The sequence below is a fragment of the Mus musculus genome, chromosome 7 (genome assembly GCF_000001635.26).
Source record: "Mus musculus strain C57BL/6J chromosome 7, GRCm38.p6 C57BL/6J".
Classification (NCBI taxonomy): domain Eukaryota; kingdom Metazoa; phylum Chordata; class Mammalia; order Rodentia; family Muridae; genus Mus; species Mus musculus.
Genome location: NC_000073.6, coordinates 141,052,185 through 141,077,394, shown reverse-complemented (window position 1 = coordinate 141,077,394; position 25,210 = coordinate 141,052,185). Strand labels below are relative to the sequence as shown.

The following is a 25,210-nucleotide window of genomic DNA, read 5'->3' as shown; positions in this document are numbered from 1 at the left end:
ATTGGGAGAGGGTGTAGGGGGGGGCTTGAAGGTTTCTCAATGGAAGAGGAGTGGGAGATTCTGCTTGTGGGCAGCACTTGAGGAAAGAGCTGGGGGAGGGGCACTGAGAGGGAGCCCGAGGGCTGGGAGCTTGTGCATGGTACAAGGGTAAGGGATGGGCTTACTAAGGAGTGGACGTTGAATGCCTAGGAGGAGAGCGTTAGGACATTAACAGCAGAGTCTCTCAGACGCAGATGTCATGAGCATGCCAGGGCACAGACAGGTTAAGGAGGCTCCTGATGGTCATGAAGCCTAAGGGGCAGGGTGATGTCAGCACTGCTTTGGTGTGAGTTGATGAACTGGCTGGGCCGGAGACCGGCAGTGTACATCCTCGTACCGGTAATGTCCAGAAGTCTGAGAGTCATCATCATGTCTGCCCAAAGGCCACCTCTTTCTCATAGCCTGCTCAGACTTGCTCCATGGGAGTCACTCCAGACGTGTTCCCAGGCATTGCAGCCCCCGACCCCATCCTGGACCCACGGGTGGGCTGGTTTTTTACTATCACTAGCCATGGTCCAACCTCAGACTTACACCCTGCGGGTGGAAGGCAGCTGAGGAGTGCCAGTCCAGGTCACCAACACGTGTGGGGACATGTCCACCTGCCCATCAGTCCATCCACATTAATCCATTCACTGGTCAAGGTCACCTTATTGTGTGCACCAGGAACTTCGGAAGGAGGCTTCTGTGGCGTGACACCCAGGACTTCTTCATAAGCATTCCCCCCTGGACACTGCAGCAAGGAGAGCAATGTGGGGTAGTGGCCAGTTTGTGGCAGAGAGACCACAGCAGAACTAAGCACCAAAGAGCAACTTGTGCTTGTGCTCATGAGCAAGTGCGTGTGTGTATGTGTGAGTGTGAGTGTGAGTGTGTGTGTGTGTGTGTGTGTGTGTGTGTGTGTGTTAGCCTTTGTAGAGAAGGAATGGGGAGGGAAAAGACAGGGGGTGGCAGCCTGCAACAGGTGTGGTGATGGGAAGCATTGCCCCAAGGCAGTGAGTTATCCCTAGAGTGTGGCTACTGCTGACCCCAGAAGGATGAAGTACCAGACAGGTTGATGAGTGCTTTGTTCATACTCTGCCCGTAATCCTCCCTCAGAGGGACTCCAGGAGGGTGGAGCTGTGACTACCTCCATTTATTGATGGTGAAACCGAGGCTCCGGAAGGCTAAATGAGTTTCCACAAATTACATAAATGTAAAGCGAGCCGGAATCTCTTTTTGTCTCTCTGTGTGTGTCTCTCTTTTTCAGCCAGGGTTTCTCTGTGTAGCTCTGACCTTGACCTCTCTCTGTAGACCTGACTGGCTTTGACCTCACAGAAATCTGCCTGCTTCTGCTTCCTGAGTACTGAGAATAAAGACGTGCTCCATCACATGCAGCATCTAGAGCCATTTCTGACATTGCGTAGCGGCAGAGCAGGGGTCATTGGGGGTGTTGCTCACTGGCAGAATGTGGGCCTTGGTAGAGTTGTAGATGTCATCTCTAGGTCTGGGCCACTGCCTGGACACTTCCTCTGAAGGACTGTGTGTTTCTCTTAGTGGTGGGTTGTCAGTCTGCTCTTTGGTCCTGTGTGTCTCCATGGAGCCCTTGGCTAGCCTCAGTGCACACTTGAGGTTCTCATTTGTTTTTGCTTTTTTGAGACAGTATCTCTTTACATGGCTGTCCTGGCACTCACCAAGGAACCCTGGCTGTGCTGGCACTTGCTCTGTAGACCAGGCTGTCCTTGAACTCAGAGCTTGGCCTGCCTCTGCCTCCTGAGTTCTGGGACTAAAGGCGCCTGGCCTGGCTCTTTCATTTTATCAGGTGGACTTCCCTTTTGGCTTCTCTATTGCTGCTTTGTCAGCTACTGTCTTTTCATGGGCCATGTTTGTCATCCTTTTCTATATTTGAGGCAGGATCTCATATTGTTCTGGCTGGCTATAACTCACTCTGCAGGCCAGCTGTCCTGTAACTTGTTGCTATCCCCCTGCCTCAGCCTCCTGAATCCTCGATTGACAGCTGTGTGCCACTATGTCTGACTCTTTTATCTGTGTTATTTAGCATTTCATTCTGTCCACCTTTTTAAAAAACAGTTTTGAATGAGTTGTTTTTGGTTTTTTTGTTTGTTTGTTTTTTTGTTTTGTTTTGTTTTGTTTTTTTTTTTTGTATGTGAAGTGCTCTATCATTCGGCTAGATCCCAAATGCTAAAGTGACTTTTATTTCTGCAAAGATTTTATTTCACTTTAAAAAATTTTTTCTGCCTAAGTGCTGTCAAGAATTTCTGCCTTCATCGTTCTCATCATCAATTTTCTAAATTTCCTTCAAATACCTGCTTGTTTTCCCTGCCCCCAGAGGGCAAGGAAGGCCTCTGCAGGCTTGCTTGCTCGGCCCACTACAAATTACAAATGCAGTACTGCTCAGAAGTACTCATTTCTTCTTTGGCCTTACTCATTAAAGCATTTGCCATCAGCGAACACTGATGTCAGACATTACACTAGCGTGACTCTTGGGTGCTGCCCCAGTACTGTGCTAGGATAAGTCTGGTCCTCTGCCTGGTGCTCACTGAGAACTACTTAACATACCAGGGTGAGGTGGCACACGACTTTGATTCCAGGTAGAGACAGGAGGTTGTCTGTGAATTCAAGGGCAGCACTGTCTACATAGTGAGAACCAGGATAGCCAAGGCTATGAAGAGAGAGAGAGGAGGGAGGAGATAGAGGCAGAGAAACAGAAAGATTCTGGCTTCTGAACATACACTGCTAGGGCTGGAGAGATGGGTTGGTGGTTAAGAGCACTGGCTGCTCTTCCAGAGGATCCAGGTTCAATTCCCAGCACCCACACGGCAGCTGACAGTTATCTGTAACTCCAGTTCTAGGTCAGACCTACGTGCAGGCACAACACAGCCTGACTGCTGACATGGGCTTCTGAGATGCATCTGCCTCACCTTCCTTTTATTTACACTTCCTTTCCCCCTTCCCTTAACTTCTAAGAATGTTTCTTTCTTGGTGTCCTGTGTTCTCCACCTCACTTTTAATCTCGAGCCCCTCCTGCTTAGTCTTCTGAGTGGTGACTCTTACATGTGTGTATCGTTACACCAGCTTTCTTTTTAATTAAAAAGAATTTTATTTTATTATTTTTTAAAGATTTATTTATTTAATGTATTTGAGTACAGTGTCACTCTCTTCAGACGCACCAGAAAAGGGCATTGATACCATTACAGATGGTGGTGAGTCACCATGTGGTTGCTGGGATTTGAACTCAGGACCTCTGGAAGAGCAGTCAGTGCTCTTAACTGTTGAGCCATCTCTCCAGTGCCAAGGATTTTATTTTTTACTTATGTGTGTGTATGCCATCTGTGTGTGGGTGTTCAGAGAGACCAGAGGAGAACGTTGGAGCCCCTGGGTCTGACAGTTACAGGAAATTATGAACTGCCTGATAGTTTCTCTGGAAGAGCAGCCGTGCCTACGTCTCTCCAGCTCACATGCTGAGTGGATGTGCTCACCAGTGTCTGGCCTACATGTATGCATGAATATGTATTGAATCACATGCATGTGCATGCCTGGTGCACGTGGAGATCATAAGACAGTACTGGGTCTTTTGGAACTGGAGTCATGGATGGTTGTGAGCCACCACCACGTAGGGTGCTGGGAACTGAATTCTATCCTCTGCAAGAGCAGCAAATGCCAACTGCTGAGCCAGCTCTCCAGCCTGTCTCATCATCATCATCATCACCATCCTCCTCATCATCATCGAGTTTTTTCTTTAACTTGCAGTACTTACAAAAAAACATTTTAGTCTTTATGTGCATGTGCCATGCCTATGGATGTCAGAGGACAAGTTTGTACAAGTTAGTTCTACTATGTGAGTCCTCGTAGTTGACAGCGGATTCATCTTGATAGCTTTGGTAGCATGCTGCCTTCTTCTTTTTTATTTTTTGAGGTAGGGTCTCATTATGTACCCAGGGCACAAAGAGATGACAGCCTCTTTCCAAGCTTCTGGGATTAAAGGAATATGCCACTATGTCTGACTTATAAGATGTCTCCTTTTCCTTCTCCTCTTCCTCCTCCTCCTGCTTTTAAAAAAAGATTTATTTACTTATTATTTTATGTATATGAGTACACTGTAGCTGTACAGATGTTGTGAGCCTTCATGTGGTTGTTGGGAACTGAATTTAGGACTTCTGCTCGCTCCGGTCAGCCCAGCTCACTCAGTCCCTGCTTGCTCTGGCCCAGAGATTTATTATTATAAATAAGTACACTGTTGCTGACTTCAGACACATCAGAAGAGGGCATCAGATCTCATTACGGATGGTTGTGAGCCACCATGTGGTTGCTGGGATTTGAACTCAGGACCTTTGGAAGAGCAGTCAGTGCTCTTATCCACTGAGCCATCTCGCCAGCCCCTGCTGCTGCATTTTAAAGATTGTTTATTTTATATATGTGTGTTTTGTCTTCACATATGTATGTGTACCTGGTAACCTGAGATGTCAGAAGAGGTTGTTAGAGCCCCTGGAGTCAGGGATAATTGTGAGCAACCATGTAGGTGCTGTAGACTGAATCCAGCTCCCTGGGAAGAGCAACAAGTGCTCTTATCCACTGAGCCATCTCCCCAGCTCCTAGACTATGATGCATTTTCAAATCCAACACTTTTCTTGCAAAGCGTCTTTAAGTAGCAGCACTTCATCTGAACTGATACAGAGAAGGCGATGTAGATAACGGTGTGTGTGCTCTGGCTGAGTGGGGTGACAGATCAAGGTCATTCTGGAGACTTGGTGTCACCACATACGCTGGCTCAGCAGCAGTTCCTGTGTGGGAAGTTCTCATGCAGTGACTTTAGCCAGACTCCACAGAAACCAGGTGGAAACATAAGCTACAGGCAGGAAGTGGGTGTTGGGGGGGCGGGGGGCGGGGAGAGCCTGCATTACCCACAGCTACCCTGGTAACCAGAGCTCCGCCTCACCAAGAGAACACTCACAGAAAACAAGTCAGAACTAAAAAAAATATTTCATTTCATTCTGAATAAAAAACAGAACAGACAGAACTCTTGTAAATTCTGAAAACAATGTCGTCGCTACGGAAAATTTCACAGAAATCATCAGGGGGTGTGGGGACCAAGGTGCCTGCCCTGCCACGAGCGCCACCTATCTGCAGTCCCAGAGGAGGCTTTTAGGGACCAGCACAGGTGGTGGCAGAGCCTGAATCAAGCTCAGGACGCAGCTTCTACCTGCTGCACCAAGACCCGGTGGCCCAGAGGGCAGCTAGGTCTTCAGGATCGCTGTGCGCGGGCACCTTTGCGGCTGCGTGTGGCCCACATGCCTCGCTTCGAGTGATAGTGGTGGTAGAAGTGTCGCAGTCGAAGCCTCTCCACCTCCAGCCCTGCCTGCAGGACCCTGGGAGGAGCGGGTGGAACGTCAGAACCCTGGCTCAGGTGCTGTGGCTTGGGGCTGCCCTGGCGGCTGCAGGAGGCCGGGGGTGGGGGGTGGGGGTGGGAAGGGTTCAATGCAGGGTGGGTGGAAGGGATTTTGTGGGTCTCTAAGATCCTGGCAGGTGGAGTTCTGTCATTCCATCCCCTCAAGGGAGGATGATGAGGTGTCTCAGTGTGAGGGAGGGGAGGGCAGTTACCTGTCAAGAAGTTCCCAGTCCTCGCCTCCCCACTGGTCACGGAACTCCTCAGTGTTCATGCCTCCTACTCTGTCAAAGTCTGATTTGTAGATCCCAAAGAGGCCAAATCCATTCACTTCCCAGTAACCTTGAGGTGAGGAGGATAAATAACCATTAGGGTGTGGTCCCTAACATTTTCTCCCTAGAGGACCCTGGGAGGAATTCTAAGAAGCCTGATTTTGGAGACCCTGGGTGGGAGGGAGTGCCTGGTATTTGCTAATAACTAGAGAGCTCCTAGGTTTATAGACGAACGGGTCTTATGTGTATGAATAGGGTCCTATTCTTACCCAGGAGGTCAGGTTTGGAGTTTGCCCTGGTGGTTGTGAGAACCTGGGGCTCCCCAGGGAACACCCAGGTCCTTACCATGTGGGTCCCACGGTGAGCTTCCACAGCCCAGACGCATGACCACAGGGGCGAAGGCCAGCTTGCCCTCCACGCAATGCTTGCGGATGCTGTCCAGGATATTAGGTGGGAAGTGGATGTGCAGGTCACAGAGGAAAACGATGCTGCTGGGGTCCTGTAGGTTGGGAGGTCTGAGCCCTGCTCACCTCCCCAAGGTGAGCTCAGCACCCTCCTTTCTTTCCCCTAAGCCCTTGACTGGCCCACAGACCTCCACGGCATCCACTCCAGTTTGCAGGCCTGCAGAGCGCTCGAAGTTTCCAGTTCGTTTCAAGTACTGGTACCTGCAAGAGGAAAGGAAGGTGGACGGCGGCGTCAGAATAACTCATCTCCTGTAAGAGGAAAGATCCTTGGTTTTCCCGAAATGGTGGTAAACATCGTTACCGAGGTAGCTGAGCCGCACGCAGGGCCCGCTCCACATCCATGTCCTCGCTCTCAAAGTCCACCAAGATGATGTTGAAGTACGAGTCCCCCGTATGCACATGCAGCGCGGTCATATCTGCCAGGAACTGCACTACCCAGCGCGCCTGATTCTTCACTGGAAGAGGGGATGTCACTGAAGCAGCATGACTGGACCGAATGGTTCCCACCTCCCACCCCACCCCCGAACGCCTCATAGTGGCGCACATACCTGGTACAATGAAATGAACCATGACATCCTGACGCCAGGCCAGATGCAAAGGCCGGCAGAGCTCTGGGCGACTGTCTGGGTGGATCGAGGCGGCTGGAGGCGGCTCGGGACTTTCTCCATCTTCGTCCCCAACGCGGGCTCCGGGCAACCGCAGGAAGACGTATTCGGATAGGCGCTGGCGGCTCCCTCCGCGCTCTTGCAATTCCAGTTCCAGGAGGAAGCGGCTCCCGCGTGCAGAGTCGCGGCGCTTCTCCACGTTCACGATGCGTAGAAGCGAGAAGCGCCTGCGAGGCAGGTGTGATTAACCGAGGGTTGTAGCTCTGCTCAACTGCCTCCCCCTTTACCCCGAGAACCACGCGACTGTACTCCCCAGACCGCAATACCTGCAACCCGTTCTATCGCTCCTAAACACAGGTTGACCTTCCCACGTCTCAATTCCCCAGCCCAGCAGGAAATAGGAAAGGCTACACTAGGGGTCGCTGTGAGCCCAGGATTGTCAAGTTCTCCCAGATGTCTTCCTCTGCATGATTTTCTTTGTCCTGAGGTGATGTCTCAGTCTTCTCCTATGGTTAGCATCCCACAAGAACCACCAGGAAGCTGTTAGTTCTCCCACGTGTACCCCTCATACCCGGAGCAGGCCCCTCATTTTGTCTCAGGCCTTAGGCTATTTATTCTGCTTCCCACCCTCTGGTGACAGCTAGCAATCCCCCTATGGGATACCATTGGCATGACCTGAGATGGGAGTCAGCCATACCCAAATCAGGAACTTTCTATCCCCAACCAAACACTTTAGGTTACTCCTTGGGGTAAGCTACCCACACCATAGCACCCAGATGTGCCTATGACCACTCAAGGTGGACAGTCCTATAAAGAGACCAAGAGACTGCCCCATAAGCTGCTCTCAAGAGAACTGCCCTCAGGGTTGGGAATTTAGCTCAGTGGTAGATCATTTGGCCTAGCAAGCACAAGGCCCTGGGTTCAGTCCTCAGCTCTGGGGGAAAAAAAGAGAGACCTGCCCTCTGAGCCACCTAGGTCTGTCCAACATAATCACCAGTGGTGGGAAGGGTCTCCTGGCCCCTTTTGAGGGCTGTCAGGCTCACACCCTCTGGAGCACATCTGTGTACAACCCCTGTCCTGTTCAAACCTTTGTGTGGAGCTTGGCTCTCAACACTGGCTGCCAGATACCTTGTCCTGATATCTGTGCGTTCATCAAAGCCCTAAGAAGGTTTTCCCCTTCCTCCAACCCCTGTCCTGTTCAAACCTTTGTGTGGAGCTTGGCTCTCAACACTGGCTGCCAGATACCTTGTCCTGATATCTGTGCGTTCATCAAAGCCCTAAGAAGGTTTTCCCCTTCCTCCAACCCCTGTCCTGTTCAAACCTTTGTGTGGAGCTTGGCTCTCAACACTGGCTGCCAGATACCTTGTCCTGATATCTGTGCGTTCATCAAAGCCCTAAGAAGGTTTTCCCCTTCCTCAAGGCTGACAATGAACAGAACAGTCTCATAAGAACTCCCTCAAAATGGGGTAGAAACAAGTTTGAAGCCTGAGACCTAGGAGGCCAAAGGCTCCCTTGAACTAGACACAGTCCCCTAGTTGGGACCCTGCAGTGCTCCACAGGTAGAGGTCATGACACTTTAGTGTCTCTGGTTCCTGAAAAGGTTGTCTGCCCACAATCTGGCTACTCCTGACTACTGTCCCCGATGGTTTGGGTTCATCCCTGGGTCTAGGTCTAAGGTGGCAGATGTGGGAATTGGCAGTGAGGAGAGATGAAGTCAGTCTTGAGGGGGGCTCCAGAGAGCCCTTCAACCTGGATAAGTAAGACAGTAGTTACAGAGAGGGAGAAGGGGCTCAGAGAGTTGCTGAGAGCCAAGGAAGTTCTGCGATCCCTGCAGACACCGGCATGCCTTCTCTTCAAGCAGCCGTCTGCCCCGTACCCGCCATGCTTTGCATTTAGCCGCTCCATGTACTGAGCCACTACATCCACCGCTTCGGCCTCAGGAAGTTGCAGGTTCCCGGATACGTTACAGCGCAGGTCGTTCCAGTCAGAGCGCAGGAGCTCGAAGTCCATGGCGCCCACGCTGAACGTGCGCTGCCAGTTGATGGCATCCTCCCGCCAGCGACCCAGGGGCCGCCCAGCGGCCGGCTCCTCCTCTTCCTCACTGTCTTCTGATGTGGCCTCATCACCTGGGGCCCCATCCTCCTCCCCTTCTTCACCCTCTCCTGGCAGCTGTGGCCTGGATACCTGAGACAAGCTCAGGAAGGAAGTCACAGGCTGTGTTTCCACTGAGGAGTTCAAGTCCACTGTGGGCACCATGAGTCCCTGTCCATGTAACTGGCCCTCCCGGCCTCCCTGGCTGGTCTGGGCCCTGACTGGGGGCTTTAGTTCTGTGACCTTGGGGCCACTGGTCCTATAGCCCTGGGTCCGAGGTGGATGTGGGGGTACCCGCAGCTGTACTCTGGGCAGAGGCTTGGGGCGCAGGAAGACGCCAGGGAAGGGTGGCCAGGGTGAGTCTCGCAATGCCCTCGGGGAAGCCCGCTGTCCAGGTCGGACCCTGGTCACGTACACCTTTGAAGGCGACTTCTCCACAGTTCGGGGAGGTGGAGCTCGCCCCAAGAAGAGGGGCAGGGGGCGTGGGGCCCAATTCAGTGCCCGGGAGTGTCTGAGGGTCTGCTCGTCCAGAGGACTAGTTGTAGGTGGGGTCGGGCTGGCTGTCGTTCCAGTGGAGGCTGCTGGGGTGGGGGTCCTGTGGCTCTGCTGTACAGATGCATCGGTGGGCTCCAGGCTGTCTAACAGATCCTGCTCATCCTCCTCATCCAGGAAGTCTGCAGAGAGGGTCTGGTAAGCTCAAGTACCTGGCATTTGGGCTGGGAGTGCAGCAGGACCGAGACACTCACCATCTGGGTTGAGGAAGAGGAAGGCTCTACGCTGAACTTCTTCCTCCTCATCTTCCTCTCCCTCCTCCTTGTCCATTTTCATGTATTTATAGAACCCAAACCTGAGGGAGAAAGTGCATCAGAGACCTTCCTCATCGAGGCTCCTCATTCTCGCTTCTGACAGGCCACGCCCCCACCTACCTTTCCAGGTATAGTGGGGACTCACGGTAGAAGCACTTGTTGTCTGTCTCCATGTGAGTGAGACGGGTATGGTCATTGGGGTAGATGAAGGACAGGTACACCTGCGGGCAGGGCCGATGGCTCAGGGGTAGGGCCTGGGGCAAAGGGTAGCTTTAAGCCGCCGCCTCCCACACCGGGCACTTACAAACTGTAGTCCTTGGTATCTGGCTATGGGGAAATCCTTGAGGATATAGGTGGGGGCATAGGCACAGGGCTCCAGAACATTCTCCAGGCTCAAAGGTTCCATCCGAGGAGCTGCAAAAAGGGCCATCACTTGGGAGCCTGGCCCGGCCTTCACCCCACTCCATCCTCCCCATCCTCTGGAGCCTCCTCTCACTGAGGAAGAAGGTATCCCTGGGGTCTGGGTGCAGCATGTCGGCGCTGGGTTCCCCCTGCGGCGGGAATCCTCCTATGTGGCTGGCTGGAGACTGAGGCACATGGGCCACATGGTCCATCTTCAGAGATGACTCATCTGGGAGTAGGAGGGTATCGGGAACTTCATCCTCCCCTCCACCATCCCCATGCTGAGCCCCACCCCCACCCCCGAACCCAGCCATCCCCTGAGGAAATACCCAGCCCGCACCTGTGTACAGGGAAATGTGAGCAGAATCAATGATCTCGAACTTCAGACCAGGCAGGAAAGCTCGCCACTGGGGGTGCGGGGAGAGGAAAGAGGTTGGGTCCTGGTAGGTGGCTTTCCTTAGTTCATGGGTGAGGGAACTACCCAGTGAAAATCCCCAAAGGATGCAAGATGCTTGATGGGGAGGGCAGGAGGGGCTTAAGGAAGAGGAACCTGACAGAAGGCCCAGAAGGTTACGATGTTCAGGGGGCAGATCCAGACTCCACCCAACACTCTTCCCTCCCCACTTCTCTACCTCCTCCCCTTCCCTCCCTCCCTTTTCCTTTCCTCCAAAAGTTGCTGACTATAACTTCTGACTCCATTTTCTCTCTGGCTTTGCACGTTGCCTTCCTGCGGCCACTGCCGGATCTTCCCTCAGCCCCTGACCTAGTATCTGCCACCAGATGGCCCTCCCCGTGCCCCAGCTCCATGGATGCTCCTGAGTCTCCTTGCAGATGTGTTCCTCCCACCTCTACTCAGCTGGTGCTCCTGGGGGTGCTGACTGAGCTCATCTGGGACCCTCGTTACCAGTACCTCTGCTCTCTTCCCTCAGACCATCCAAACACCGAGTCTCCACTCTACTGAGACGGGATGATGTGTACTGAGGTGCTGAAGCCAAGAAGCACCAATGCTACTGTGGTCATGTATCTCTCCCTCCAGGCTCTGTCCTGTTAGTAAACCCTCCCTCCTGTCTCCCTGTCTTTCTTCTCTGTGGTTGCTGACACTGTCAATCTAACAGGCTCTAGAATCACTGCAGACAAACTTCCAGGCATGTCTGTGAGCGAGAACCTAGATGAGGTTAACTGGGGGTGGGAGTGGGGAGACCTACCCTAAAATGTGGGGAGTACCATCCCATGGACGGTGGTCCAAAACTGAATAAAAAGGAGACAGTGAGCCAAGCACCAGCAGTCATGTCTCTCAGTTTCTGGATGCAGAGTCAATGTAACCAGCTACCTCACACTCCTGCTGCCAGGGCTTCCCCTCCACCATGGACTGAACCCTCAAACTGTGAGCTGACATAAACCCTCCCTTAAATCGCTTCTTGTCAAGGATTTCGTTACAGCGATGATCATGGTAATAAAAAGATAGTACACTTCCCAAGGCTTGGTCTCTCTGCTTCCCATGGTTTCACACAGGCCAGAGGGATGCCTGGCATGCAAAATCTCAGCTACCTCACTCCCCCACGGCAGTCTGAGCAGTTCATCCCAGCATCACAGGCCTGACTGATCAGGCTACCCAACTTCTTGGAGTCTCAGAAGATGCTAGATAATAGGAGCTAGTCCTCCAGGTACAGACTTCAGAGAGGCCTGAACACTCTGTCTTCCCCATGTCTCCTGGTGAAGGACCACTTTTCAGTGCAGCCCCTCTGAGCATCCAGCAAGCATAGCATACCCTCCTGACCCTCGCCCATGTTCCCAAATAACTGCTTTATCTCCTAGACTGGTAATCCCTTTGGGCTGGGGACCACCCTGCAGTGACTGTCCGATGATAGAGGAAGTGGGTGGGGGTGGGGAGCTGTGGTCTTTGGAGCTTCTTCAGAGGGCAGGCCACACTCACACCCACTTCCACATGGTCTGAACCCTTGTCATCTTGCTTGTGGAGCAGTTCAAAGTAGTATCTCCGGGAGGCCATGAGCCTGTAGACATAAGGAGTTGGGGTTGCTTCTCATCAAACAGAATAAGAACCCAGAGGGTTAGGACAAAATCTCATATCCCTCCGGGATGACCCCTCAGGAAGACAGTGCTTGTGAAACATGGGCAAGCATGATACCCAGCCTCCCTCTCATATGCCAACATAGATGTGCACACACGTGTGAATGCATGCACGCTTAAGTTACTCACCGACGTGGCTTAGACACCTGGGAGCTGAACTTGGTGAATTCTCCAGGTGCGGTCCACTCGGAGCCAGTCTAGGGGTGACACAAGGGGGACAAAGGAATGACCACATTCTCCCTGTGGGCATTGGACACAGTCTGTGTTTCCAAGAGGCTGCAGGAGATCCAGAGAAGACAGATGTGGTGTGGATAGAGGAGCTAGGCAAGAGGGCAGAACTTACCTTGCCCACAAAGGCTACAAGCTGGGCGGCTGCTGGGCTCTCATCCAAACTCAGCCAGAACTCAGAGTTGTCATCCGAAGCCACAGAGAACTGGATGTCTCCTAGTCCAAAGGACAGAGGCTCAGGAAGCTGAACTGTTCAAGACATCCTGCCCCTGCCATATGCAACCTACTCACCATCTCTGGCTGGGTGGATGAAGCCAAAAATCCGGAGTCCATAGTTCTTCCACTTAGGGGACACAGCTAACTTTGTCACCGTAGTACGAGTCTGCCGGTTGTGCAATAACTACTAACTCACAGCTCATTGCATGCCTTGCCCACCTTACCAACCCGTACGTCCTTGAGGTACTCACGTGAGGAAAGAGTGGGAAGTGCAGATTCCGTCTCAGGTGGCCCACAGCACCTCCACACCAGTCCTCAAACACGTGCAGGTTCACCTGTCCTTTGAACTGAGGGTCAGAAGGGACATTAGCTGTTATACAGTCTGCCCCACCCTTCCTCCCAGCCCAGGCCAGCCCAGCCCAACAGAGCTTACCTCTTCCCGCCATGGGGGTGTCTGGTGGGTGAGGTTCAGTGGGGGTGGCTTCCTAGGTCCTCCAGGAAACAGCATGTTTGGGCCCCGCCCCTCGGGCTGCAGGAAAGAAAGAGCCATATCAGAGTTCTAAAGGCAGGAAGTGTCACAACTGCACAGTCCATCTGGGCACACACAGCAGAGTAGAACTTCATGGTTTCCCTTTTGCACATCCAGTCTCACCACCTAAGCACTCTCCCACACAGATACCCTCAGCAGATCTGCCCAGACAGTTATGTAGCCACTGACTGGATGCACAACAGATGCATACCACTCAGTGACTACCCGGACCCTGTATCCAGGCTGGGATGCTGAAACTCACATACAACCCAGGGTCATATCTACCCATCCTAGAGGGTGGCTCCTTGTGACTAGGTTTTTCTCGGCCACTCCTTACCGCCTGCTCCTCTTCATGACTTTCACTCGAGTCCTCCGACCTCTGTGTGGACGATGGCACTCGGACTCCGCGGCTATCGGTCACACCGGTCAGCTTCTCCCCATCTGCAGACGCATATGAGGCGTGTTAGAGCTCAGACTCCTTAAGGCCATTATCTTTGTTGTTGGGGGTCAGCTGGAGGGGTGGGGCAAGAAGGACTGCTGAACACTTCCGCTTCCATCATTTGGGTGCCTTCTAGACCCTACCTTGGGTGGGCAATACAAAGCAAGAGTCTTTTACCAGCTTTCTCCAGTCCCTAATGAGAGCGAGGAGCAGGGCTATATATACTCAGGCTAGTGTGAAACTGTACACACTCACACCCATCTGGTGATCCTCTCAGAATGGCTTTGCCTTGGGAAGAATTGCAGATGGCCTAGCACCCTTGATGTCCTTCCCACGTGCTAGGGTGTTTGCCTCCTCTCTCTCCAGATCTATGTGAAGACATGTCCACCACAGTTCCTCCAGCTTGGAGTAGACTACTCCTATACCTTGTTTTGTCCCACTTCTTGGACCTTCTCCCTAAGTAGCATGCCCACTGCACTCCTGGGTGTCCACTCTTTGGGACTTGAGTCTCCAAAGGCAGGAGGTTTCATTCTATCCCAATCCTGTCCCTCTTGGTGCTCCCAATGAGACACTAGATCCAGGAATCCCTCCTTTTTCAAAGTCACACCTTGCATTCACATCTGTCCCTCCTTGCTGATCTCAGAAGCCAGGCTACTGGAAAGGTACAGCTGATACCAGATGAGCCTGAACTGTCTCTAGGTGAGGGGCTGCCTGTGTGGTCTCTTCCCTTGAAATTTTGGCGGTGCTCCACATTCTAGATCCTTCCTTGAGAAGCCAGGAAGTGAGCAAGCAAGACTCCTGGTCAACGTCCTGGAGCCTGGCCTGGATACCCACAGCCCATCAAGCTAAGTCCAGGCATTTTGAGTATACTGGGAACTTTCTGTAGTGGGCTCTCAGCTCAGGCTAAGCCTCAGCACAAAGGGACAGTTATCTGCCCCACCCTCACTTGGAGGTATCTATACGCACAGGCTGCTGGACACCCGCTGAACGTTGCCAGCTCTGAAGACTGACGACACTGTCAGGAAAGTCTCAGGCGCTTGCAGCTACCCAATTTCTCACATGCCTTGTGGTGCCTGGTGGGTCCCAGGTGGCCAGACAGGAGATGGCCTTCAGCCCAGAGAAGAGAGTGTGTGGCTGGGGCCCCATCTGTGCCGCCCAGGCTGCTTCTAGCAGTGCCATTGGGCAGGACTGATCTTCCAGGATCCAGAATAGATCCTACCCACCTAGGAGGAGTCAGAGCCAGCTGCCCTCGTGATCAATCTTCAACAGTGGGGTTCCCTGTCTTCATTCCTTCCTGGTTGGTCTCAGACAGAAACAAATTGCTCAGGAAGTCAGCTGAACCCACAAGGGCAGCTGGTGGGAGCTGGCTTTATTGGGTACTGGGTCAGCTCTGAGTCCAGACTTATCTCTTCGGGATAGAGCTGTGGCAGGATATCTTGAAGACGTCACAGCTAATAAGGTACATGGTTTGGGATGACCCATAGACTTTCTTGAGGGCTGGGATCTGTCTCAGATCCTTGGCCCAGGATCTGCTGGAAGATGTCTGGAAACAGTTGTCCAGGCATAAGAAGAGGCAGAGGGCCTCTGCAGGCAGGAGACAGGTGCAGGGCTGAAAAGGGAGTTCTGGATCCATCAGGTGGACTGGACCAGAACATAGTGAGCCAGTGTCACTGCTCTGAGACTTTGAGAGGAGAGATACTTGCTCCCCTCCTCAGCTCACCAGCTTCCCTCACAAAGATGGGGCTGAGCTCTACGTGGCTTGGTTAGGCTTCTCCAGGCTCATTCCCTGGTCTTTCTCTACCTAGCTGTCATTGATGTTCACCCTGCTCTGGAGAGTTTTCCCCCAAGGTGTGGGTCCAATGGCCACCAACTCCAGAGGTTCTCCCCGGATTCTTACCCACAGGCCTAAGTTGCTTTGTACATCCTCTGACCACTCTTAAACGTGCAAACTACAGCAAGCATTTACTCAAGTTAGCATTGGTCCCTAGCACACAGACATCTCAGTTCACTCACAGGTGTACCCAGGGTTTCCAGCTGCTCTGGCCACTCTAGGCAGCTGGATCCCTCAACACCACCCTTACCTCCCCACCTTCCAGAAGATGAGGAAACCGAGGCCCTGCTAAGTAGGCAATGGCCTGACAAGCCTCTTAGCTGAGGGCACCGGTTCCCCCAAGGGCCCACCGTTAACTCCATCACCACCGGATCTAAGCCAGATTCCAGGGTCGGAAAAGGTAGGGATGAGCCCCGAGGGTCCCTGGCGTTACTGCTGACGTCACTGGGCGTCCCGCCGAACAGAACCGCGACCCCTCCCCCAATATAGCTGAGCTGGGAGGAGCAGGACAGCAGGGGCTCTGGGCAGTCAGACCCCCAGGCCTTGGGAGGTCCGGGCCCTCTCGCTACGCGCCATCGCGTACCTCGCCCGTAGCCCAGCCGCTGGCGTAGCGCGCGGCCCGGGCGCACCAGGCTCCGGTGCACATACGTGAGCCACGCGGCGCAGGTGAGCAGCAGCAACAGCAGCAGCAGCTTCATCTGCTTGCGGACCTTCTTCACCGGGAACCACGGCATCGCGGCGCCACAATCAGGGGCGTCGCTGCGGCCCCCCGGCCCCGCCTGCCCCGCCCCACATCCCCCGGCCCACCCTGCTGCGCTTAGCGCCTGCAGCACCGCATGGTCCTTTGTCCGCTGCGGGGACTACGGGATTCGGCCACTACTCCCGGGCTGCTCAGGCCGCGGTCGGGGTGGGCGGCGGGAGCGGCTCCTTGAGGCGCTCCCCCGCCCGCCCCTCCCGGCTGCTCACGCTCCTCTGGACGCCGCGGGACCGAGCAGCATCCACGCTGCGGTGCTACCCAGCGTGAAACGGGACCGATGGTCGCGGTGCCCGAGCCAATCGGCCGCGGCCAGCCCGCGTACAACCAATCCGTGATGCTCGGAGGCGGGGTGGCGCGTTAGGGTGTGCCAATGATCCACACGACGCGCGCATTCACCTGGTGTTCGCCGGCCGCGCGCCCGGGGATGCGGGGGTTGTGGGGACCGAATCTGCGGTGAGGGACACCAGGGACGTCGGGGAGAGGGATGTAAGAGGTCGTTGTTACTGTGGAGGCCATGGCAGGGACGAGGGGTGCTGCGGGAATCCGGCTGCGTGTCTGGGAAAACGCTGGGAATAATGAGCACGCAGAGAAGGAGCTCAGCCTTCCTCTCAGTCGGACTAAAACGAGGCTGGGATGTTCTCGGCTAGCTGTAAGGAAGGACAGGTGGGTGGAGGGTGGTTCTATCCAGATAGCTTCAGTTGTGCACTCCATTCGCTTTCTAGCTGGTGCATCCCAGCCCTCCTGACTACCACCTCTCTCCCACCTTACCACCAGCCGCTTCTCTTTGAGGTTCCAGCCTAATGACCAGGGTACTTCAGTTGGTGTAGCAGAAGCTGCTGTGAGCCTGCAGAGCTCGTGGGTTAGGAATGGGGACTGGACATTTAAATAGTCTCCCTTCCTCCGTGATGCCATGGCCTTAAGTAGAAAGAAGCCATTGGAAGGAGATGGAATCTCTTAGAGACCTTCGCACCCTGGGTGGGTGTGCCCCAGTGGAGATGACTGGGCAACTTCCAGTGTCTGTTCTAAGGGGTGGCCTCCAGCTCAGTAGGCAAGGGAGCCTTCCCATACCACATGCACCACTGTGCTGTTTGCAAGGTGGCTTTGCTGGTTTTGTTTAGTTTGTGTTGTTTTGAGACAGTGTCTCACTGTGTAGCCTTAGTTGGCCTGGAGCTCTTAGACCGCTGCTTGCCTCTGCCTCCTGAGTGCTGGGATTCAAGGCATGTGTCACCACACCTGGCTTGCCTTTGTTTTTAACATTACCCCACCATCACTATGTATCCTTGGGACATAAAATCAAATTGGCCACATTTCTTTCTTTAAAAAAAAAACTTTTTAATTGTTTCTGTCGGGTTTTTTTGTTTTGTTTTGTTTTGTTTTAACTTTCTTCCAGGCATCAGCTGCTGTTCTCATCAGCTGGTTTCCTGTCCTGACTTTGTTTCTGATGCCTGCACTTGTTTATATCCTGAACATTGTCTCAGCACACACCAGCTTGTTGTAGCTACTTTTTCATCTTCCTAGTCATCCAGCTAAAAGACATCTTTACAACAGGAAGACTTGAGGGAGCAATAGAGAAGAACAAGAAGAAGAAAAGAGAGGGTCTCTGCTGTCTTATGTTTACTGGACAGAGGCAGAAAACAAATAATGTTTGTTGTTGTTCTGATTTGTTTTTGTTTTGTTTTGTTTTGGTTTGGTTTTGGTTTTTGAGGCAGGGTTTCTCTGTGTAGCCCTGGCGGTCCTGGAACTCACTCTGTAGACCAGGCTGGCCTTGAACTCAGAAATCCACCTGCCTCTGCCTCCCAAGTGCTGGGATTAAAGGCATGAGCCACCACTGCCCGACAAATAGCATTTTTTGTTTTGTTTTGTTTTGTTTTGTTTTGTTTTGTTTTGTTTAAGAAAGCAAATGTTGGGAAGCAAGCAAAGCGTTTGGGCAGAGAAGTGCACTAGCAGGGAAGAGTTCAGGGCCCTGTAGGCGACCCAAGCCCAAGACTCTCCTCTCTTCATCTAGAGTCGGTAAAGCAAGTAGGGTAAGGCAGAACAACTGAGGAGTCAGCAAACCGTGATCAGCTAGACAGCGGTTCCCCTTGCTAACACATCTGGCCGAGACCACATCTCACCCCAACCACAGAAGGAAATGTTTCAGTCTAACCAAGCAGACAGCACGACAACAGGATCTATTGATGAACGTATGCACTTCAAACAAACAAAAACCCAACTGTATTTGTCTTTTTTTTTTTTTTTTTTTACAGATTTTAATTCATTGTTTTATGTATATGGATGTCTTGTCTGCATGCGTGTCTGGTCTACCACCTGTGTGCCCAGTGCCTACAGAGGCCAGAAAATGGTGTTGCATCTCCTGGAACTGCTTTTAAACCGCCGTGCTGGTGCTGGGAACTCAACCTGAGTCATCTGCAGCGCTTTTAACTGCTGAGTCATCTCTTTGCCTCCTGCAACTATGTTTAACCAAAGCAGAGCCATGGTTAAACTCTCTAACCAAAACAGGCTGCATCTCCCGAGAAACCGGGTCAGAATTTCACATTCACCTTTGGAGGCTAGTCATTCTTGCAGCTGAGTCACACTCCTTGAACATGTTCAAGAGCTAAATGATGAGAACATAGAAACATTAGCCAATGCAATTCTGGGTTGTGTTAGATGGGAGGGAAGCAGGGGAAGGAAAAAGGAGGCAAAGGAATTGATTATCGGAGGGGAAGGGAAAGCACTTGCCATTCAGTCATGGAGTTGTAATGGCATTGGTGACTACCTTTCTTTTTTCAATATTTATTTTTATTTTATGTGCATTGATGTTTTGCCTGAATGTATGTCTGTGTGAGGGTGTTGGATCTTGGTGTTACAGATAGTTGCGAGCGGCCATGTGGGTGCTGGGAGTTGAACCCAGGTCCTCTGGAAGAGCAGTCAGTGCTCTTAAGTGTTGAGCCATCTCTTTAGCCCCAACATCTACCCTTTTGATGGGACATTCTAATATCTTTGGACTCAGAAAAGGCTGAGGTTCTTTGACTGGTGTGGGGAAAGCCTAAGCCTGGATTCCTAAAAAAACAGTCTATGGTATTAGCAGTTTTGTTTGTACAAGATGGATCTGAATTCTTGTAGTTGTTTTCCATGGAACTTAGAGGCGCTAAGAAACACCCTCAAGGAATCTCTGCCTTTCTGAGTCACTACACCATAGCCTTGATCTCTCCTTGAGGGGACTAGCATCCTGAGCAGCACAGAGACCATTCTCTCTGTAGATCTCCTGCTATAACAGCCTTTTATATGATGTGTCCCCTGGTAGAACCTTCTCGTATTTGTCTAGGACTGAAGGTGCTCGCTCCAAGGACCAGGTTCTTGTAGCTGTGTCCCCATGAGAGTCTTGGATGAACCAGGATGCATTGGTTGGTCCCTTGGGATCTGAGATCACTAAACCAGTAGAGCCCAAAATTGTAGGGACATGAAACAAAATTATGCTATTTCCTCTCCTGACCCCTGGACTCCTGGATGCTGTCCATGGAGAGAGGCTGTAGGGTGGCACTGGTCCAGAGCATCAAGCATATTGTGGGTACATCCCAGCCTCACAGTGTGGCCACTCTGCTGGCCCCAAAACAGCTTTTAGGAGCCATTTTCCTGTTCAATGGGAACATGGCCAGAGAGTGAGTTCACTGGAGAGACTTATGCTGTGTGGAATAGATCCTCTGCTGAGTCCATAAACTGCCATTTAGGCAGTGGCATCTAGGATGCCAGGGAAAGTATTCACGACCAGAGTTAGCAACAATTCTAGCTCTGCCCCTTCAGGGTGGCAGGGGTCGCTGCCATCCTCTGCTGCTGGCAGCTCGGCGCTCAGCAGTAGCCATAACTGAACAAGCCCCTGTGACTGGAACCCAGGTTCTGATGTCTATTAGTTTGCTCTTCTGTTCCTGCGATAAAACATTCTGACAGAAAGCAACTTGGGGAGGGAAGGGTTTATTTCAGTTTACAGACGACAGTCTGTCATTGAGGAAAGCCAGGGCGTGCACTCAAGCAGGCATCTAGAAGCAGGAACTGAAACAGAGACCATGGAAGGAACACTGACTGCTTCCTGGCTTACTTAACATACTTTTCTTATACAGAAAAGGCCTTCCTTGCCTAAGGATAGCACCGCCCACAGTGGGCTGGACCTTCCTGCATCAATTAGCAATTAAGAAAGTATCCTGTGGACGGGTTCACAAACCAGTTCTTCGGTTGAGGTTCCCTCTTCCCAGGTGACTCCAGTTTGTGGCAAGTTGACAGAAATTAACCAGCACTTGAGGTCGAGTCTAACGTGTATTCATGTTGCTACATCACATGGTTTCTTTTCCTCCTGCTTGGGGAAAGGTGATAATGCCATAGATGGGCTTTCCTACTCACTCGGTTCTTAGGGCTTCTTTGGCTGTGGGTGTGGTTGGCTCAATATTCACAAGAGACAGATTCTTTGTACCCTGTGCATCTAAATGTTACCAAGCCATCCAGATTCTACCTTTGCTCCTTGTAGTTTACCAGGCTACCCAGCTGTCCCGTCTGTCCCTGTCTGTGAACCAGACCAGGCCCATGCCTCTTATCTTGACGCTGCCATGTAAAACAAGCCACCAGTCACGCTCCAAACTGTTCTGCTCACTCGGAGATCTTGCTGCCATCGTGGTCATGTGGGCCTTGTAGGGACTATAGTGCCGTAGCTGTCCATCTTCAGGTGACATCCCTGTAACGTGCAAAACCACCCGAAACCGGGACTCAGCCTTTTCTTTCTCTGTCAGCTGTCCACAGGGAGCTCCCCACAAAGCCATTGGTGTGCATAGCTTCGGAAAGAGGAGCCATTGCAGGAGTGACTCTTGTGCGTGGTCTGCTTCCTGGAGTTGCCTACTTGGGTCTCTGGGGCTTCCTCAAGCCAGCACTGTATATCACTACCATGAGCTCCACCCTGGGGCTCATGGGTCAAACGTTCTAACAGTGGCTCCGGGGAGGATGCTCAGTATCTAGGGCACTGGTTGGAACCAGGTTAGTTCTCTTCTGGTGAGGGCAGCACTTTGCCAAAGTCCATGCAATAATTATCTAAAGGGCTAGCCAGAGGCTCGATCAGACCTGCTGGGTCAGTGGGTTGACTGCCTGGATTTATTGTAGAACAAACACACACACACACATGCCACATGCACTCTAAAGGTTTTATTTATTTTTAGTTTATGTATATGAGTGTTTGCCTGCATGTATGCCTATGTACCACTTGCATGCAACACCCTCTGAGGCCAGAAGGGTGCACTGCAGTCTGTTGGAGCTGGCGTTGCAGATGGTTATATTACTAGGTGAGTGCTAGGACCCAAACCCTGGTCCTGTGCAAGAGCAGTCCGTGCTCATAACTGCTGAGCCCTCTCTCCAGCCCCTGCAGAGCCTTCTCTTGGCTTTGAGCTAGTCAGTTAATGGGTTGCAGGGAGCACCTTGTCGTGAGTGACTGACAATGCAGCCAAACAACTGTGAATTCAACTGTGCCTCTTGCAAAAGACCATTCCTGCTGGGCTTCGTGACAATTTGCACCTCCTTATAAAGGGGCGGAGTGGATCGTGAGACCCTCCTGTGACTACCCATCTGCTTTTTACCATACGTTGTATGCAACTCTACCTTAATTGTCTGTGATCTTGAGAAGGAGCTAGTGTATATAGGCTGGAGACAACTAGGTGGGGAGGGGGATCCATCTGCTGCTACAGGAAGCTCTTATCGCTGCAAGGTAAGGCTTTTCAGGTGTGGTCTGTTGGGTGAGGAACATCTCTATTCCTGTAAGTAACCTCTCATCTATGCTCTGTAAGGAGGCCCAGTAACGCTCATTGGTTCTCCAGAGTGAGCTTTGGAGGAATCATGCCTTGGTTTGCCACTGGGACCTTAAGAGAAAGGACAGATACTTATTATATAGCTCTCCCTGGGAAGGAATTTTAGCTGGTAGGTAAAAACTCTCTCTTAAATAACAGGGATGTACTAGTCATGCTATCTGTCTTATGCTTGAAGAGACTGTATACACTGGACCCGAGTGTCTTGGTTACTTTTCTGTTGCCATGAAGACACACCATGACCAAAGTAACTTACAAAAGAAAGCATTATTGGGACTCATGGTCCCAGAGGGTTAGAGTCCGTGATCATCACACCGAGGAGCACGGCAGCAGTCAGGAAGACATGGCACTAGAACAGTAGCTAAGAGCTTAGCTACTGAATCTGAAAGTTGGACACACAGAGAGAACTAGGACCGACACAGGCTTTTGAAACCTCAAAGACCACCCACAGTGATACACCTCTTTCAGCAAAGCCAAAACTTCTAATCCTTCCCAGTCAATTTCACCAACTAGGGATCAAACGTTCAAATATTTGAATGGATAGGAACCATTCTCATTCAACCCTCCACACCTGGGATTCCAGAGAGAGAGAGAGAGAGAGAGAGAGAGTCCCAGGCTCTGTGTGGTCCACTCCTCAGCTCATGGATTCTATTACGATGGTAACATCTACTTTCTGTCCAAGTGTGGTCACCACTGTGTCACCAAGAGTGATGGGAAGGAAAGACAGTGACGGTAGCTGTGGATGAGGAGACAATTCTGGGCAGCATTGGTCTTGGGAGATAGGACCATGAAGGTGTAGCTAGCTGTTGAAAATAATGTGTTCATTCTCGTCCTTCTACAACAGGTGTTAGGAAGAGCTGTGGGCAGGGTGAGGGTACAGAAGTGTTCTAAGTGTGCTGTACCAGTGGAGCCAATCAGGAAAGGCAGTTGCAGGAGCTGTGGTCTGATCCCATTTACGATAACAGTCTTCCATTCTCCAAGAGCTACTGGAGCTGGAGAGATGGCTCAGGGGTTAAGAGCACTGACTGCTCTTCTAAAGGTTCTGAGTTCAAATCCCAGCAACCACATGGTGGCTCACAACCATCCATAATGAGATCTCACAGCCTCTTCTAGTGCATCTGAAGACAGCTACATTGTACTTACATGTAATAAATAAATACATCTTTAAAAAAAAAAAGGAACTACTATCTTCTACATAGGCCAAACAGGTGGAATGTAGGGTGATGTGGAGATACAGCAAGTCTTTGATGGGAACACATGCCCCAGGGTACATGTGTACACTTTTACTTTCCCAGTTTCTAGGTATAGGTATTTTAACAGCTTCTTTCTGGGCTGGGGAGCCCACACAAGGTTCTTCCTTTATGCCTGGGCCATGGGCCGTAAACACATCATGGGTCCAGGAATGTCCAGCCCTACTGGGAGTGAGTGCTCATGAATATGCCATCCTCCATGAGCCCCTTGATGGGTGGATTTCAGGTTCCTAGGAATCCACCAATTTGGAGCCAAAGTCCCTGGAAGTTCTTCCTACTTCCTCTTCCCAGGCTCAGATTAACACAGGTAGAGTGGCCATTCCTTCTTGTTATGGTCTGACTTGGCTCTTACTATAAACAGAGTCCTCACTTCATATGCTGGGATCATAACCTCCAGTAAGATGGTATGAAGTGGTATCTGGTGGAGGCAACAAGAGTCAGGTGTAGTCATGAAGGGGTCCTGGTCTTTTATAAGTGAGCTCAACTTCCCACCCTCTGAAGAACAGAGCAATATGGACTCTCTGAGCAGCCATGACAGAAGTGTGATCCTGAACCTGGCCATATCTGCACTCTAATCTCAGACTTCTGGCCCCCAGAGCCATGAGAAGTACACTCGTTTCTCTCTCTATGGATCCAGCTTGCCCAGAGATCCATAGAGAGAAATGCTCGCCCTGGCTGCAGACATTGTGGGTTATAATTGTCATGGTGCCCTGAGTAACTCTGGTTTTTTTTTCCCCTACAAAGTTTTCTGGCAAACTATAAACAGGCAAAAACCCCTGGGGTAATGCTGCTTTACAACTGGCTCCTCGTGTCATCTGTGCCAGAACGTGCTCAATGCCCAATGCCATCCAGGATAGCTTGAGATAAACCAGGTACCGTCAGGTTGAGATGAGGCCACTTTTGTCGGTGCTCTTCTGATGTAAGCTGTGAAGATCCCCTGAACTTGTTATTGCCCGTGGCCACACTTTGGTCAGTGAGTCTCCAGAACCTTGACAGCAGTTCTGGGGGTGTCTACCCGCTTTTCTGATCTTGAACTTCTTGGGGCCTGTTCCTACTCCCTAAGGTCAGAACACTATGGTGCTTTATTAATGTCCAAGGTGACCAGCCAGTTTCTACTTACTGAATGTCTATAAAAGAATGCTTTTCCAAGAAACTAGGTTAGCACAGGGGGTGGCGGCACACGCCTTTAATCTCAGCACTTGAGAGGCAGAGGCTGATGGATCTGAGAAAAGCCAGCCTGATCTACAGAGCAAGTTCCAGGACAGCCAGGGCTGCAAAAGAAAGAAACTAGATTAAATTTTGGGGTAGGTTTCTTTCTCCAAACTGGCCCTGAACTCACAGCCTGCCTGCCTCCCTCTCCCCTCCCTCCCTCTCTCTCTCCCTCCCTCCCCCCTCCCTCCCTCCCTCCCTTCCCTCCCTCCCTGTCTCCCTCCCTCTCTCCCTTCCTCCCTCTCTCCCTCCCTCCCTCTTTCTCTCCCTTCCTCCCTCTCTCCCTCCCTCCCTCTCTCTCTCCCTCCCTTCCTGAGGTTACAATTGTGCAGTACACTTTGTCCCAGTTCCTTTTATTTACTTATTTATTTTGAGACAGTGTCTCTTACCATGTAACTCTAGTTGGCCTGGGTAAAGTGCAACTTTAGCAGGCCGCTTTTTTATCTTGTTATAAAATAGCTAGCAAAGATGTCTGTGACAGTCATTTTGAGTTTGTGTGTGTGTGTGGTAAATGTGTGTGCTCATGCACGTATGGGTTCCTATGTGAAGACTTGAGGACAGTTTCAGCTGTCACTCCTCAGGTGCCATCCACCTTGTTTTTTGAGATAGGGTCTCTCACTGGCCTGGAATTCACCTGGAAGGCTAGAGTGGCTGACCATTGATCCCCAGGATCTGCCTGCTACGATTGTAAGCGTGGCACGCCCAGCTTATTTATTTATTTACTTACTTACTTATTTATAACCAGATTGTCTTTCGTTGAAATATTTTCTCTAGTTGCTTGTTAGCTAGCT

The 25,210-nt window shown here is 51.6% G+C and overlaps 1 protein-coding gene and 1 long non-coding RNA gene across 2 annotated transcripts; one reads left to right on the top strand and one right to left on the bottom strand.

Annotated features, from left to right (window-relative positions):
• Nucleotides 1-4,994: 4,994 nt before the first annotated feature.
• On the bottom strand, nucleotides 4,995-16,417 carry B4galnt4 (beta-1,4-N-acetyl-galactosaminyl transferase 4). The gene is made up of 20 exons (NM_177897.4): nucleotides 15,971-16,417; nucleotides 13,455-13,558; nucleotides 13,022-13,117; nucleotides 12,840-12,935; nucleotides 12,664-12,754; nucleotides 12,488-12,588; nucleotides 12,274-12,341; nucleotides 11,990-12,068; nucleotides 10,397-10,463; nucleotides 10,151-10,285; nucleotides 9,959-10,068; nucleotides 9,775-9,875; nucleotides 9,595-9,695; nucleotides 8,634-9,522; nucleotides 6,701-6,984; nucleotides 6,454-6,607; nucleotides 6,281-6,353; nucleotides 6,034-6,187; nucleotides 5,632-5,758; nucleotides 4,995-5,399 (listed from the first exon to the last, which is right to left on the bottom strand). Exons 1-20 carry the CDS (start codon nucleotides 16,119-16,121, stop codon nucleotides 5,276-5,278), a joined length of 3,105 nt encoding a protein of 1,034 aa, NP_808565.2. The 5' UTR covers nucleotides 16,122-16,417; the 3' UTR covers nucleotides 4,995-5,275.
• Nucleotides 16,356-18,943, top strand: Gm39114. Its single transcript, XR_881000.2, has 2 exons — nucleotides 16,356-16,597; nucleotides 18,391-18,943. It is a non-coding gene; the product is annotated as a predicted gene, 39114 (long non-coding RNA).
• Nucleotides 18,944-25,210: the final 6,267 nt, after the last annotated feature.